The sequence below is a fragment of the Pristiophorus japonicus genome, chromosome 1, assembly GCF_044704955.1.
Source record: "Pristiophorus japonicus isolate sPriJap1 chromosome 1, sPriJap1.hap1, whole genome shotgun sequence".
Taxonomy (NCBI): Eukaryota; Metazoa; Chordata; class Chondrichthyes; family Pristiophoridae; genus Pristiophorus; species Pristiophorus japonicus.
This window is the reverse complement of record NC_091977.1, coordinates 116,714,434-116,732,412: the sequence shown is the minus strand read 5'-3', so window position 1 is coordinate 116,732,412 and position 17,979 is coordinate 116,714,434. Positions and strand designations below refer to the sequence as shown.

At 45.1% G+C, this 17,979-nt stretch overlaps 1 protein-coding gene across 2 annotated transcripts in view; it reads left to right on the top strand.

Moving 5' to 3' along the window:
• Positions 1-17,979, top strand: part of cep78 (centrosomal protein 78) — a 126,369-nt gene that overhangs the window by 18,248 nt on the left and 90,142 nt on the right. For both annotated transcript variants that reach the window (XM_070882609.1, XM_070882600.1), the window contains exons 5-7: positions 81-184; positions 343-517; positions 5,087-5,200. In XM_070882609.1, the coding sequence (XP_070738710.1) occupies positions 81-184; positions 343-517; positions 5,087-5,200 (393 nt within the window). The remainder of the gene's footprint in view (positions 1-80; positions 185-342; positions 518-5,086; positions 5,201-17,979) is intronic.

The following is a 17,979-nucleotide window of genomic DNA, read 5'->3' as shown; positions in this document are numbered from 1 at the left end:
GTTACTCTTTCGACCACATCTTTTATTCTAGGCAGCTCAATGTTAAGTAATCACATTATGTAAAATCAATTTTTTTTTAGTAATTTGCCAGAGTGTGAAGAATTCTACAACAATCAAAACAGTTAACTTCACAGGCTGTAATTTAACATGGCGTGGAGCTGAGCACATGACCAACATTATTAAGGCAGGTTTTTATTTCCCTTCCTTGCTTATATGATGCCATTTTTTTTACATTTAAATCTCAACAATATAGTAATCAATTCAGGATAAACATTTTTGTTTCATAATATAATAAATTATTTTTATATAATTATAAAAGTCATGTGCTTCTGTTTTATACAGCACCAAGTAACAAAAAGACATAGTCAGGTCTGGGCAGAGAGTCTTCGTTACAGACGTCCTGATCTAGATTGTATGACTGGTTTGCGTCGCATTACCATGAATTGTAACACATTAATTGGTGATATTGGAGCGACTGCCTTTGCAGAAGCGCTCAAAGATGACCTTTGGCTTAAAGGTAAGTTGAGCTGAAAGACTTACTGCTGTTTTTTATGTAGAGATGAATTTTAAATGTAAAAGCATGAAGTTCTTTCTGTTTTAAGGGAAATCTGAAATAGGATAAATGCTCATCAATTTAGCTCATCAGTGACAATTGCTTAGTTGGTTTGGAAATATAACCATGGCATTCCCAATGAATCAACGGGATGAATCATCTAGAATAGGAAATATCCAGATTTGATCTTAAGTCTGCTGAATTTGCTGATCTTAATTTGCTTGCAGTTGGGTAATGTGCCCCTGTATTAGAGAGAGAAAAAATTAGCCGTATCCTGCTGGAAGAGGCTGCATGTGGATATCAAATGGATGTGGGATAGGCTGTACTTTGATGTCCCTGACACACAAAAGATGATCACTTGGGTGTCAGTGACCTTGGAACTGTTCCCCAGTCGGCAATTTGGTAAGAAAACAAAAATGACTGATTTTGACATGTTACTCTATTTACATTTAAAAAAAAAACTCCATGGTCAGGAGATTGCCCTTCGCCCTGCGCCCGGTCTGGAAATCCTGCCCCTGATGCGAAATTGGGCCGTGTGCCCCTCAAAGGAAGTGGAACACTGTCTCCATCACTCCGCTTACTTTGAGGGACATTTCTGGGCGGCAGCGCGGCATTGAGTCCAGCGCCCCGTGGAGGAGACCAGCTCCACGTAGCGCTGATGCGATACAACACACTTCCCCTTCAATTAAAGAGGAGGGCCGCTGTGCGCTCTGCAGGCCCTTTGATAGTCGCCACTGGGCCACCAGCGGGGTGATCGACTGTACCAGCACCCAAAACGGAGTGCTGTACTGCATGATGGCAGCCCGGTTGATGTGAGGGCTGCCATTGTTGGGCCGACATAAGAGTCGGCCGACAAATAAAAATGGCGGCCTGGGGCACTAAAGGCGTCCCCTTTAAGGGGTGCCCCGGCAGCCGATGTCTGCCAGCATTGCGACCCGCGAAGCTGGCGTTGAAATCCGTCCGCGCCAGCCTCGCAGCCCATGGGGCAATTTGCCCCGTGGGCCGCAAGGGGTTGGCGCTGGGTGATAAGGGGTCGGTGTGCACGACGATGCCATCATCGCTGGTTGCACGTTGGCCCAGGGCACGATGCTGGGACGACGTCCCATAATCTCCGGGGCAATTTCCCCCGAGGTGTGTGTGCCCCCTCTTTCCCTGGGCGAAAACGTCATTGCTATAAAAAGGGACTATAAAGGGGGCAATATTTTCCCCCACTTGTTTAAAATACGTTTCCAACCCTCCCCATCCTCCCCCACTCGTCCCCTTAACCCTCACCCACCCATCCCCCTCAGAAGTATAAATTTAAAAATTGCGGCCGACATCAAATTGTTGGGGTGTAGTTAATACAGAGGAGGACTACCGATGTTAAGTTGACCGGCCGATAGTTCCTGGGTTTATCTTTACACCCTTTTTTGAACTTGGATGTTAAATTTGCCATGCTCCAGTCCTCTGGCACCACTCGCGTTTCTAAGGAGGATTGGAAGCTTATGGTCAGTACCTCCGCGATTGCTTCTTTCACTTCCCTCAGCATCCTTGGATGCATCCCATCTGTTCCTGGTGATTTATCTACTTTAAGTATAGCCAGCCTTTCTAGTACCTCGTCTTTATCAATTCTTATCCCATCCAGTATCTCCTCTACCTCTGTTACTATATCTATGGCAGCATCTTCTTCCTTGGTGAAGACAAATACAAAGTACTCATTTAGTAACTCAGCCATACCCTCTGCCTCCATGCATAGCTCTCCTTTTTGGTCCATAATCGGTCCCTTCTTCTTAGGCAGTCCCTCGGAGTCTAGGATTACTTGCTTCCACACTAAAAATGAGTTCTCAGGTGACTGATGAGTTCAATGCGAGACCTGCAGTCTCTGTCACAGGTGGGGCAGACGGTGGATGAAGGAACGGTGGGTGAGGTGCTTGGGTTGCCGTGTGCTCCTTCCGCTGTTTACGTTTGGCTTCAGCTTGCTCCCGGCGAAGAGACTCGAGGTGTTCGGTGCTTTCCCAGATGCTTTTCCTCCACTTTGAGCGGTCTTGGGCCAGAGATTCCCAGGTGTCGGTGGGGATGTTGCACTTTTTCAAGCAGGCTTTGAGGGTGTGCTTGAAGCGTTTCCTCTGCCCACCTGGGGCTTGCTTGCCGTGTCAGCTCCGAGTAGAGTGCTTGTTTTGGGAGTCTCATCGAGTTCCGAGCGAGGTCAATGCTTTGATGCTGGGGATGTTGGCCACCATCTCGGCACAAGCCCAGCCCGCCATGAGGTAGAAAAGGCCTTCTGACAACTGAAGAACAACAAGGCCCGAGGAGTAGATGGAATCTCCGCCGAAGCACTAAAACATGGCGGAGAAGCATTATTGGCGTGAATACATGATCTAATTTCTCTCATTTGGTAGTAGGAGAGAATGCCAGGGGATCTCAGAGATCTCAGAGTAATCGTGACCATCTTCAAGAAAGGCAACAAGTCCGATTGTGGTAACTACAGAGGAGATTCCCTGCTGTCTGCCACAGGAAAAGTCATCGCAAGAATCCTCCTCAATCGCCTTCTCACTGTGGCTGGAAAACTCCTCCCAGAGTTGCAATATGGATTCCGCCCACTAAGGGGTACGATGGACATGATCTTCACCGCGTGGCAAATCTAAGAGAAATGCAGGAAGCAGCACAACCCCTGTGCATGGCCGCCTTTGACTTACAAAGGCCTTCGACACTCAACCATGAGGGATTATGGAGCGTCCTCCTCAAATTCGGCTGCCCTCAAGTTTGTCACCATGCTTCACGATGATGTGCAAGCCATGATCCTGACCAACGGATCTACCATAGACCCAATTCGCGTTCGGACCGAGGTCAAGCAAGGTTGTGTCACCACACCAATGCTGTTCTCGATCTTCCTTGCTGCAATGCTCCATCTCGCCCTCAGTAAGCTCCCAGCTGGAATGGAACGAATCTACAGAACAAATGGGAAACTGTTCAATCGTTGCCGCCTGCAGACCAGATCCAAGGTCGTCCTATCCTCTTGTCATTGAATTACAGTACGCAGACGACGCCTGCGTCTGCGCACGCTCGGCGGCCGACCTCCAAGCCATCGTCCGCACCTTCACCGAAGCATACGAGTGCATGGGCCTTACACTAAACGTCCATAAGACAAAGGTCCTCTACCAACCTGGCCCTGTCACACAGCACTGCTCCCCGATTATCAAAATCCATGACGAGGCCTTGGACAACGTGGACCATTTTCCATTTCTCGGGAGCCTCCTGTCAACAAGGGCAGACGTCGATGACCAAGTCCAACACTGCCTTCTCTTACTACCCTTAAGAGTCTTACTATCCGTTTACTATTTATATGCCTATAGAATACTTTTGGATTCCCTTTTATTAGCTGCCATTTTATTCTCACACCCTCTCTTTGCCCCTCTTATTTTACAATATACATCAATGATTTAGATGAAGGAAGTAAGTTTAATATCTCCAAGTTTGCAGATGACACTAAACTGGTGGCGGTGTGAGCTGTGAGGAAGATGCTAAGAGGCTGCAGGGTGACTTGGACAGGTTCGGTGAGTGGGCAAATGCATGGCAGATGCAGTATAATGTGGATAAATGTGAGGTTATCCACTTTGGTGGCAAAAACATGAAGGCAGAATATTATCTGAATGGCGGCAGATTAGGAAAAGGAGAGGTGCAACGAGACCTGGGTGTCATGGTACATCAGTCATTGAAAGTTGGCATGTAGGTACAGCAGGCGGTGAAGAAGGCAAATGGTATGTTGACCTTCATAGCAAGAGGATTTGAGTATAGGAGCAGGGAGATCTTACTGCAGTTGTACAGGGCCTTGGTGAGGCCTCACCTGGAATATTGTGTTCAGTTTTGGTCTCCTAATCTGAGGAAGGACGTTCTTGCTAATGAGGGAGTGCAGCGAAGGTTCGTTCACCAGACTGATTCCCGGGATGGCAGGACTGACATTTGAGGAGAGACTGAATTGCCTGGGCCTGTATTCACTGGAGTTTAGAAGGATGAGAGGGGATCTCATAGAAACATATAAAATTCTGACGGGACTGGACAGGTTAGATGCAGGAAGAATGTTTCCGATGTTGGGGAAGTCCAGAACCAGGGGACACAGTCTTAAGGATAAGGGGTAAGCCATTTAGGACTGAGATGAGGAGAAACTTCTCCACTCAGTGAGTTGTTAACCTGTGGAATTCTCTACCACAGCGAGTTGTTGATGCCAGTTCATTGGATTTCTTCAAGAGGGATATGGCCCTTATGGCTAAAGGGATCAAGGGGTATGGAGAGAAAGCAGGAAAGAGGTACTGAGGTGAATGATCAGCCATGATCTTATTGAATGGTGGTGCAGGCTCGAAGGACCGAATGGCTGACTCCTGCACCTATTTTCTCTGTTTCTATGTTTTGCACTTCTCTGAACATTTCTATATTTAGCCTGATTCTCAATCTATGAGTTCATTTATTTAGTTAGAAATAAAAAGTTAGCACTATACTTGTTGCTTGATATTTGATATGAAATACATTAATTAAATGAGGGTCTGTTTTTTATTACAGCACTTGATTTGCAGCAGTGTGGAATTTCTGATGAAGGAGCCAAAGCGTTGCTTGATATCTTGCAGTCCAGTAGTACGTTAATTGTTTTGGATGTTAGAAAAAACCCATTAATTGGTGAGTTTGATATCAGAAATGACATTGCTTATACTCTGTGTTTGTGGATAATTGTTTTTTTAAATTACGTGTTTGAAAAATTAAGTTTTTCATGTGCCTGAATGTCTGCTCACTCTTGCTGCATTTGGCTGCAGTGAAAATAAGGCAACACAGTTGTGGAAAAATGCTGATCTGGAAGTTCATGCTATAATATTTTATCAACATTCTTTGGCATAATTTGTAATTGTAATGCAGTGCAGGATCTGCAATATGTTGTTTTTGTTTTAACCTCCCTCAAAAAAAAAAAGCTAGACTGTGGCCCGAGTTATATTTTGAGCTTCCTCCCAATGTTCTTTATTTATGCTGACAGCAATGAGGCAGTTTCCACTGGCTGGCCTGTAACTCCTGTGAACCAAAACTTGGACATTGTGTTTGAAGTAAAGAAGTTTGCATGCTGCAGGATTAACCGTTGCCATTTTACCAAATATTTTACACTCAAAGATGTACTGGGTATCCACCCAGATCATTTGATAGGTAGAAAAACACCATCTGCTCGATCAGGGACGGGCAATTATTTGGACTGGAGGACCACTTGACAAGTTTTGGTGAGCTGTTGAGGGCTGTGTACACAAAATGAATTGTGTTTCAAAACAGCTATCGTAAAATTTGTTTTGGCATTTATTGTATAAAGAATTCTGCGTGATGTTTCCACACTTATAAATATAACACTTATTAACATGCTAACGAAGATGATACAGGTTCACCCAAAACGTAATGAATCTCAGCGAGGTCCAAATTGCGCACACATACTGCACCCAATGAGACGCTTTTGTTATTCCTTTGTGTCTTGGGTTATTTTACTATGTTAAATGCACTATATAAATACAAGTTGTTGTTGTTGTTGTAGCTTCACTGGATGCAATGATAACCCAACTACTACATGTAACCCAGTCTGACACATCTCCAGTAACCATATGATCCACTTTCTAGCTTCTTGTTTTTTGTTGTCTGTTTGCAGTAATTCATAGAAACATAGAAAATAGGTGCAGGAGTAGGCCATTCGGCCATTCAAGCCTGCATCAGCATTCAATAAGATCATGGCTGATCATTCAACCCCAGTACCCCTTTCCAGCTTTCTCTCCATACCTCTTGATCCCTTCAGCCGTAAGGGCCATATCTAACTCCCTCTTGAATACATCAAATGAAGTGGCATCAACAACTTTCTGCAGTAGCGAATTCCATAGGCTAACAACTCTGAGTGAAGAAGTTTCTCCTCATCTCAGTCCTAAAGGGGAAATTGATGGGATTGAAGGCCGATATATCCCCAGGGCCTGATGGACTGCATCCCAGAGTACTTAAGGAGGTGGCCGTGGAAATAGCGGATGCATTGACAGTCATTTTCCAACATTCCATTGACTCTGGATCAGTTCCTATGGAGTGGAGGGTAGCCAATGTAACCCCACTTTTTTAAAAAAAGGAGGGAGAGAGAAAACAGGGAATTATAGACCGGTCAGCCTGATATCGGTCGTGGGTAAAATGATGGAATCAATTATTAAGGATGTCACAGCAGCGCATTTGGAAAGAGGTGACATGATGGGTCCAAGTCAGCATGGATTTGTGAAAGGGAAATCATGCTTGACAAATCTTCTGGAATTTTTTGAGGATGTTTCCAGTAGAGTGGACAAGGGAGAACCAGTTGATGTGGTATATTTGGACTTTCAGAAGGCTTTCGACAAGGTCCCACACAAGAGATTAATGTGCAAAATTAAAGCACATGGGATTGGGGGTAGTATGCTGACATGGATTGAGAACTGGTTGTCAGACAGAAAGTAAAGAGTAGGAGTAAATGGGGACTTTTCAGAATGGCAGGCAGTGACTAGTGGGGTACCGCAATGTTCTGTGCTGGGGCCCCAGCTGTTTACACTGTACATTAATAACTTAGACGAGGGGATTAAATGTAATATCTCCAAATTTGCAGATGACACTAAGTTGGGTGGCAGTGTGAGCTGCGAGGAGGATGCTATGAGGCTGCAGAGTGACTTGGTTAGGTGAGTGGGCAAATGCATGGCAGATGAAGTATAATGTGGATAAATGTGAGGTTGTCCACTTTGGTGGTAAAAACAGAGAGACAGACTATTATCTGAATGGTGACAGATTAGGAAAAGGGGAGGTGCAACGAGGCCTGAGTGTCATGGTACATCAGTCATTGAAGGTTGGCATGCAGGTACAGCAGGCGGTTAAGAAAGCAAATGGCATGTTGGCCTTCATAGCGAGGGGATTTGAGTACAGGGGCAGGGAGGTGTTGCCACAGTTGTCACAGGGCCTTGCTGAGGCCACACCTGGAGTATTGTGTACAGTTTTGGTCTCCTAACCTGAGGAAGGACATTCTTGCTATTGAGGGAGTGCAGCGAAGGTTCACCAGACTGATTCCCGGGATGGCGGGACTGACCTATCAAGAAAGACTGGATCAACTGGGCTTGTATTCACTGGAGTTCAGAAAAATGAGAGGGGACCTCATAGAAACATTTAAAATTCTGATGGGTTTCGACAGGTTAGATACAGGAAGAATGTTCCCAATGTTGGGGAAGTCCAGAACCAGGGGTCACAGTCTAAGGATAAGGGGTAAGCCATTTAGGACCGAGATGAGGAGAAACTTCTTCACCCAGAGAGTGGTGAACCTGTGGAATTCTCTACCACAGAAAGTAGTTGAGGCCAATTCACTAAATATATTCAAAAAGGAATTAGATGAAGCCCTTACTACTAGGGGGATCAAGGGGTATGGCGAGAAAGCAGAAATGGGGTACTGAAGTTGCATGTTCAGCCATGAACTCATTGAATGGCGGTGCAGGCTAGAAGGGCCGAATGGCCTACTCCTGCACCTATTTTCTATGTTTCTATGTTTAAATGGCTTGCCCTTATCCTTAGACTATGTCCCCTAGTTCTGGACTTCCCCAACATCGGAAACATTCTTCCCGCATCTAACCTGTCCGGTCCCCTCAGAATCTTATACGTTTCTATGAGAGCCACTCTCATCCTTCTAAATTCCAGTGAATACAGGCCCAGTCGATCCAGTCTGTCCTCATATGTCAGTCCTGCCATCTCGGGAATCAGTCTGGTGAACCTTCGCTGCACTCGCTCAATAGCAAGAACGTCCTTCCTCAGATTAGGAGACCAAAACTGAACACAATATTCCAGGTGAGGCCTCACCAAGGCCCTGTACAACTGCTGTAAGTCCTCCTTGTTCCTATACTCAAATCTCCTAGCTATGAAGGCCAACATGCCATTTGCCGCCTTCACCACCGGCTGAACCTACATGCCAACTTTCAATGACTGATGTACCATGACACCCAGGTCTCGTTGCACCTCCCCTTTTCCTAATCTGCCGTTCAGATAATATTCTGCCTTCGTGTTTTTGCCACCAAAGTGGATAACCTCACATTTATCCATATTATACTGCATCTGCCACGCGTTTGCCCACTCACCTAACCTGTCCAAGTCACCCTGCAGTCTTTTAGCGTCGTCCTCACAGCTCACACCGCCACCCAGCTTAGTGTCATCTGCAAACTTGGATATATTACACTCAATTCCCTCATCTAAATCATTAATGTATATCGTAAATAGCTCGGGTCCCAGCACTGAGCCCTGCGGCACCCCACTAGTCACTGCCTGCCATTCTGAAAAGGACCCGTTTAACCTGACTCTCTGCTTCCTGTCTGCCAACCAGTTCTCTATCCACGTCAGTACATTACCTCCAATACCATGTGCTTTAATTTTACACATCAATCTCTTGTGTGGGACCTTGTCAAAAGCCTTTTGAAAGTCAAAATACACCACATCCACTGGTTTACCCTTGTCCGCTCGACTAGTTACATCCTCAAAAAATTCGAGAAGATTTGTCAAGCAGGATTTCCCTTTCATAAATCCATCCTGACTTGGACTGATCCTGTCACTGCTTTCCAAATGTGCTGCTCTTTCATCTTTAATAATTGATTCCAACATTTTCCCCACTACTAATGTCAGGCTAACCGGTCTATAATTCTCTCTCCTTCCTTTCTTAAAAAGTGGTGTTACATTAGGGTCAAGGTCACTCCTGGCCTGTGTAAGCTGCCTGAATCAGACTATTTTACAGAAATGAGGTCCTTGACTTAGCTCCTGTATGATAATATTTATGAGTGGCTCAAATTTCCCATAAAGGTCATAAGACACTTCGCCATCATCCACTAACTTCACTGGTTCTTACCACACCTCTCAGAAACTTCAACTCGTCTAAATCTCGGCGCCCACACTCCTGACCTCCATTTGCGCATATGCGGAAAATATATGCAATTTGCACATAACTCCTGGGAACCAAAACTTGGACATTGTGTTTGAAGTGAACAAGTTTGCATGCTGCAGGATTAACAGTTGTAAAAACAACTTGAGATTTAAGCATTCCATTCAGAACCACGCGTAGGCCTGATTTAAATGAATTGGCGGGCTGTATTTTCCCGATGTAGAACAGGCTACAGCTACAAATCAATTTTTATGCAGAAGCAGGATGAATCAGCAGACAAACAGTAAGACAGAGTTTAACGTACTAATATTTAAAACTTTCCCAAAACCAAAATAAGTCAACATTTTTAGATTCTTGGATCCTTTTTAAGTGTCCTTTAACTGATACTGTAATGTGGGCACTCACCGACTTGGGAAGTAAAATTTTGTGTGTGATGTGGACAATGTTGGCAGAACTAGATTTATTTATTATCCCCTCTTCGTTACTTTGAGAAGGTGGTGAACCTTCTCTTTGAATCTCAGCAGTTCTTGTGGTGATGGTGCTCCCATTATGGTATTGGGTAAGGAATTACAGGATTTTGACCCCATGATGATGAAGGAATGATGGAATATGTCCAAGTCAGAATGGTGTGTTACTTGGAGGTAATGATGTTGCCATGGCCATAAGAACATAAGAACATAAGAATTAGGAACAGGAGTAGGCCATCAAGCCCCTCGAGCCTGCTCCGCCATTCAACAAGATCATGGCTGATCTGGCCGTGGACTCAGCTCCACTTACCCTTAATTCTCTTACTGGTTAAAAATCTATCTATCTGTGATTTGAATACATTCAATGAGCTAGCCTCAACTGCTTCCTTGGGCAGAGAATTCCACAGATTCACAACCCTCTGGGAGAAGAAATTCCTTATTAACTCGGTTTTAAATTGGCTCCCCCGTATTTTGAGGCTGTGCCCCCTAGTTCTCGTCTCCCCGATCAGTGGAAACAACCTCTCTGCCTCTATCTTGTCTATCCCTTTCATTATTTTAAATGTTTCTATAAGATCCCCCCTCATCCTTCTGAACTCCAACGAGTAAAGACCCAGTCTACTCAATCTATCATCATAAGGTAACCCCCCCATCTCCGGTATCAGCCGAGTGAATCGTCTCTGTACCCCCTCCAAAGCTAGTATATCCTTCCTTAAGTAAGGTGACCAAAACTGCACACAGTACTCCAGGTGCGGCCTCACCAATACCCTGTACAGTTGCAGCAGGACCTCCCTGTTTTTGTACTCCACCCCTCTCGCAATGAAGGCCAACATTCCATTCGCCTTCCTGATTACCTGCTGCACCTGCAAACTAACTTTTTGGGATTCACAACAAGGACCCCCAGGTCCCTCTGCACAGCAGCATGTTGTAATTTCTCCCCATTCAAATAATATTCCCTTTTACTGTTTTTTTTTTCCCCAAGGTGGATGACCTCACATTTTCCGACATTGTATCCCATCTGCCAAACCTCAGCCCATTCGCTTAACCTATCTAAAGCTCTTCGCCACCTTTCTGTGTCCTCTACACAACCCGCTTTCCCACTAATCTTTGTGTCATCTGCAAATTTTGTTGCACTACACTCTGTCCCCTCTTCCAGGTCATCTATGTATATTGTAAACAGTTGTGGTCCCAGCACCGATCCCTGTGGCATACCGCTAACCACCGATTTCTAACCCGAAAAGGACCCATTTATCCCGACTCTCTACTTTCTGTTAGCTAGCCAATTCTCGATCCATGCTAATACGTTTCTTCTAACTCCGCGTACCTTTATCTTCTGCAGTCACCTTTTGTGTGGCACCTTATCGAATGCCTTTTGGAAATCTAAATACGCCAAATCCATCGGTACAGCTCTATCCACCATGCTCGTTATATCCTCAAAAAATTCCAGTAAATTAGTTAAACATGATTTCCCCTTCATGAATCCATGTTGCGTCTGCTTGATTGCACTATTCCTATCTAGATGTCCCGCTATTTCTTCCTTAATGATAGCTTAAAGCATTTTCCCCACTACAGATGTTAAACTAACCGGCCTATAGTTACCTGCCTTTTGTCTGCCCCCTTTTTTAAACAGAGGCGTTACATTAGCTGCTTTCCAATCCGCTGGTACCTCCCCAGAGTCCAGAGAATTTAGGTAGATTATAACGAATGCATCAGCTATAACTTCCGCCATCTCTTTTAATACCCTGGGATGCATTTCATCAGGACCAGGGGACTTGTCTACCTTGAGTCCCATTAGCCTGTCCAGCACTACCCCCCTAGTGATAGTGATTATCTCAAGGTCCTCCCTTCTCACATTCCTATGACCAGCAATTTTTGGTATGGTTTTTATATCTTCCACTGTGAAGACCGAAGCAAAATAATTGTTTGAAGTCTCAGCCATTTCCACATTTCCCATTATTAAATCCCCCTTCTCATCTTCTAAGGGACCAACATTTACTTTAGTCACTCTTTTACGTTTTATATATCTGTAAAAGCTTTTGCTATCTGTTTTTATGTTTTGCGCAAGTTTACCGTCGTAATCTATCTTTCTTTATTACTTTTTTAGTCATTCTTTGCTGTTGTTTAAAATTTTCCCAATCTTCTAGTTTCCCACTAACCTTGGCCACCTTATACGCATTGGTTTTTAATTTGATACTCTCCTTTATTTCCTTGGTTATCCACGACTGGTTATCCTTTCTCTTACCGCCCTTCTTTTTCACTGGAATATATTTTTGTTGAGCACTGTGAAAGAGCTCCTTAAATGTCCTCCACTGTTCCTCAATTGTGCCACCATTTAGTCTGTGTTTCCAGTCTACTTCAGCCAACTCATAGAAACATAGAAAATAGGTGCAGGAGTAGGCCATTCGGCCCTTCTAGCCTGCACCGCCATTCAATGAGTTCATGGCTGAACATTCAACTTCAGTACCCCATTCCTGCTTTCTCACCATACCCCTTGATCCCCCTAGCAGTAAGGACTTCATCTAACTCCTTTTTGAATATATTTAGTGAATTGGCCTCAACAACTTTCTGTGGTAGAGAATTCCACAGGTTCACCACTCTCTGGGTGAAGAAGTTCCTCCGCATCTCGGTCCTAAATGGCTTACCCCTTATCCTTAGACTGTGACCCCTGGTTCTGGACTTCCCCAACATTGGGAACATTCTTCCTGCATCTAACCTGTCTAACCCCGTCAGAATTTTATATGTTTCTATGAGGTCCCCTCTCATTCTTCTGAACTCCAGTGAATACAAGCCCAGTTGATCCAGTCTTTCTTGATAGGTCAGTCCCGCCATCCCGGGAATCAGTCTGGTGAACCTTCGCTGCACTCCCTCAATAGCAAGAATGTCCTTCCTCAGGTTAGGAGACCAAAACTGTACACAATACTCCAGGTGTGGCCTCACCAATGCCCTGTACAACTGTAGCAACACCTCCCTGCCCCTGTACTCAAATCCCCTTGCTATGAAGGCCAACATGCCATTTGCTTTCTTAACGGCCTGCTGCACCTGCATGCCAACCTTCAATGACTGATGTACCATGACACCCAGGTCTCTTTGCACCTCCCCTTTTCCTAATCTGTCACCATTCAGATAATAGTCTGTCTCTCTGTTTTTACCACCAAAGTGGATAACCTCACATTTATCCACATTATACTTCATCTGCCATGCATTTGCCCACTCACCTAACCTATCCAAGTCGCTCTGCAGCCTCACAGCATCCTCCTCGCAGCTCACACTGCCACCCAACTTAGTGTCATCCACAAATTTGGAGATACTACATTTAATCCCCTCATCTAAATCATTAATGTACAGTGTAAACAGCTGGGGCCCCAGCACAGAACCTTGCGGTACCCCACTAGTCACTGCCTGCCATTCTGAAAAGTACCCATTTACTCCTACTCTTTGCTTCCTGTCTGACAACCAGTTCTCAATCCATGTCAGTACACTACCCCCAATCCCATGTGCTCTAACTTTGCACATCAATCTCTTGTGTGGGACCTTGTCGAACGCCTTCTGAAAGTCCAAATATACCACATCAACTGGTTCTCCCTTATCCACTCTACTGGAAACATCCTCAAAAAATTCCAGAAGATTTGTCAAGCATGATTTCCCTTTCACAAATCCATGCTGACTTGGACCTATCATGTCACCTCTTTCCAAATGCACTGCTATGACATCCTTAATAATTGATTCCATCATTTTACCCACTACCGATGTCAGGCTGACCGGTCTATAATTCCCTGTTTTCTCTCTCCCTCCTTTTTTAAAAAGTGGGGTTACATTGGCTACCCTCCACTCCATAGGAACTGATCCAGAGTCAATGGAATGTTGGAAAATGACTGTCAACGCATCCACTATTTCCAAGGCCACCTCCTTAAGTACTCTGGGATGCAGTCCATCAGGCCCTGGGGATTTATCGGCCTTCAATCCCATCAATTTCCCCAACACAATTTCCCGGCTAATAAGGATTTCCCTCAGTTCCTCCTCCTTACTAGACCCCCCGACCCCTTTTATAACCGGAAGGTTGTTCGTGTCCTCCTTCGTGAATACCGAACCAAAGTACTTGTTCAATTGGTCCGCCATTTCTTTGTTCCCCGTTATGACTTCCCCTGATTCTGACTGCAGGGGACCTACGTTTGTCTTTACTAACCTTTTTCTCTTTACATATCTATAGAAACTTTTGCAATCCGTCTTAATGTTCCCTGCAAGCTTCTTCTCATACTCCATTTTCCCTGCCCTAATCAAACCCTTTGTCCTCCTCTGCTGAGTTCTAAATTTCTCCCAGTCCCCAGGTTCGCTGCTATTTCTGGCCAATTTGTATGCCACTTCCTTGGCTTTAATACTATCCCGGATTTCCCTTGATAGCCACGGTTGAGCCACCTTCCCTTTTTTATTTCTATGCCAGACAGGAATGTACAATTGTTGTAGTTCATCCATGCGGTCTCTAAATGTCTGCCATTGCCCATCCACAGTCAACCCCTTAAGTATCATTCGCCAATCCATCTCAGCCAATTCACGCCTCATACCTTCAAAGTTAGCCTTCTTTAAGTTCTGGACCATGGTCTCTGAATTAACTGTTTCATTCTCCATCCTAATGCAGAATTCCACCATATTATGGTCACTCTTCCCCAAGGGGCCTCGCACAACGAGATTGCTAATTAATCCTTTCTCATTGCATAACACCCAGTCTAAGATGGCCTCCCCCCTAGTTGGTTCCTCGACATATTGGTCTAAAAAACCATCCCTTATGCACTCCAGAAAATCCTCCTCCACCGTATTGCTTCCAGTTTGGTTAGCCCAATCTATGTGCATATTAAAGTCACCCATTATAACTGCTGCACCTTTATTGCACGCACCCCTAATTTCCTGTTTGATGCCCTCCCCAACATCACTACTACTGTTTGGAGGTCTGTACACAACTCCCACTAACGTTTTTTGCCCTTTGGTGTTCTGCAGCTCTACCCATATAGATTCCACATCATCCAAGCTAATGTCCTTCCTAACTATTGCCTTAATCTCCTCCTTAACCAGCAATGCTACCCCACCTCCTTTTCCTTTTATTCTATCCTTCCTGAATGTTGAATACCCCTGGATGTTGAGTTCCCAGCCCTGATCATCCTGGAGCCACGTCTCCGTAATCCCAATCACATCATATTTGTTAACATCTATTTGCACAGTTAATTCATCCACCTTATTGCGGATACTCCTTGCATTAAGACACAAAGCCTTTAGGCTTGTTTTTTTAACACCCTCTGTCCTTTTAGAATTTTGCTGTACAATGGCCCTTTTTGTTCTTTGCCTTGGGTTTCTCTGCCCTCCACTTTTCCTCATCTCCTTTCTGCCCTCATCCCACTGTAGTCCCCTTTGTTTAAGCATAGTACGCTCGTTTGAGACACTACTTCCTCACCCTCGATCTGTATTACAAATTCAACCATACTGTGATCACTCATTCCGAGAGGATCTTTTACTAGGAGATCGTTTATTATTCCTGTCTCATTACACAGGACCAGATCTAAGATAGCTTGCTCCCTTGTAGGTTCTGTAACATACTTTCTAAGAAACAATCCCTTATGCATTCTATGAATTCCTCCTCAAGGCTACCCCGTGCGATTTGATTTGACCAATCGATATGTAGGTTAAAATCCCCCATGATTACTGCCGTTCCTTTTTCACATGCCTCCATTATTCCCTTTATTATTGTCCGCCCCACCGTGAAGTTATTATTTGGGGGCCTATAAACTACGCCCACCAGTGACTTTTTCCCCTTACTCTATCTAATCTCCACCCACAATGATTCAACATTTTGTTCATTAGAGCCAATATCGTCTCTCACAACTGCCCTGATATCATCCTTTATTAACAGAACTACCCCACCTCCTTTGCCGCCTTGTCTATCTTTCCGAATTGTCAGATACCTTTGTATGTTTAATCCCAGTCTTGGCCACCCTGCAACCACGTTTCTGTAATGGCCACCAAATCATACCCATTTGTAATGATTTGTGCCGTCAACTCATTTACTTTATTTCGAATGCTGTGTGCGTTTAGGTAGTGTTTTAATACTAGTTTTGAAACCATGATATTTAGTTTTGACCCCTCCTGCAGCCCCTTTATATTCATACATATTGTCCCTTCCTATCACCTTGTGGTTTACACTTACCCCAGTGCTACTCTGCTCTGTTGCCTCCTGCCTTTTGCATTCTTCCTTGGGGTCCTGTTCATATGAGCTCTCACCCGCTTTAACTAGCTCAGAGCCCTCTCCTGGGTTCCGAATACTCCTCGCATTGAGGCACCGAGCTTTCAGGCATGCCTTTTTATTACACTTTAGAATTTTGCCGTACAGTGGCCCTTTTTGTTTTTTGACTTGGGTTTCTCTGCCCTCCACTTTTACTCATCTCCTTTCTGTCTTTTGCTTCTGTCTCCATTTTGTTTCCCTCTGCCTCCCTGCATTGGTTCCCATCCCCCTGCCATATTAGTTTAACTCCTCCCCAACAGCACTAGCAAACACTCCCCCTAGGACATTGGTTCCGGTCCTGCCCAGGTGCAGACCGTCCGGTTTGTACTGGTCCCACCTCCCCCAGAACAGGTTCCAATGCCCCAGGAATTTGAATCCCTCCCTGCTGCACCACTGCTCAAGCCACGTATTCATCTGAGCTATCCTGCGATTCCTACTCTGACTAGCACGTGGCACTGGTAGCAATCCCGAGATTACTACTTTTGAGGTCCTACTTTTTAATTTAGCTCCTAGCTCCTTAAATTCGTCTCGTAGGACCTCATCCCTTTTTTTACCTATATCGTTGGTACCAATGTGCACCACGACAACTGGCGGTTCACCCTCCCTTTTCAGAATGTCCTGCACCCGCTCCGAGACATCCTTGACCCTTGCACCAGGGAGGTAACATACCATCCTGGAGTCTCGGTTGCGGCCGCAGAAACGCCTATCTATTCCCCTTACAATTGCATCCCCTATCATTATCGCTCTCCCACTCTTACCTGCCCTCCTGTGCAGCAGAGCCAGCCACGGTGCCATGAACTTGACTGCTGCTGCTTTCCCCTGATGAGTCATCCCCCTCATGAGTCATCCCCCTCAACAGTACTCAAAGCGGTGTATCTGTTTTGCAGGGGGATGACCGCAGGGGACCCTTGCACTACCTTCCTTGCACTGCTCTTCCTGCTGGTCTTCCATTCCCTATTTGGCTGTGGACCTTTCACCTGCGGTAAGACCAACTCGCTATACGTCCTACTCACATCATTCTCAGCATCGTGGATGCTCCAGAGTGAATCCACCCTCAGCTCCAATTCCGCAACGCGGTCCGTCAGGAGCTGGAGGCAGATACACTTCCTGCACACGTAGTCGTCAGGGACACCGGAAGTGCTCTAATTATTTTCACTGGTCGAGGTTGCGAAGCTGGGAGATGCTGTTGAAGTAACCTTGGTGAGTTGTTATGTACACCCTGTAGTTAATATATACTGCTGCCACAGTGATGGTTATGGGGAGGATATTTTTCCTGCTGTTCCTTGCTTTATTGTCTCACCTGCAGCTTAATCCTCTATTGACTCCCTGGTCAACTCCACCCAGTCTTCTTTCTGAGGGATGGCAGTGTGGGGCTCAAGGTCTCAAGCCTTTATTAGTTTCCTTCATCAAGTCGCCTCCCGCTATTGGCTCTGATGCCATACCCAGATAATGTCTTGCTCACCACCCTCCCACCAAGTATCCTCTACACCTATTCCACCCCACCCCTATCTTTGCAGTCCACTATTCCTGGTTATAACTACATGACTCTCCTCCTGTTACCTGTTGTGCAGCTTTATTTCCCACATCAGCCGCATAATAGCCTAAGGAAAGTTGAGAAGCAGATAATTGTTTCTAAATTGCTTGTTGTACTATAAATACAATATAACATTATAGGTGCATTTGTTTAATAAAAAAAGAGCAACTGGGAAAGCAGAGGGCCTGTGGTTGGTGAAACTGAGTGGGTTGCAGAGATGTGAAGTTGCAACAAGCCTGAGATCATAGAAGGGAGCTGGACAGG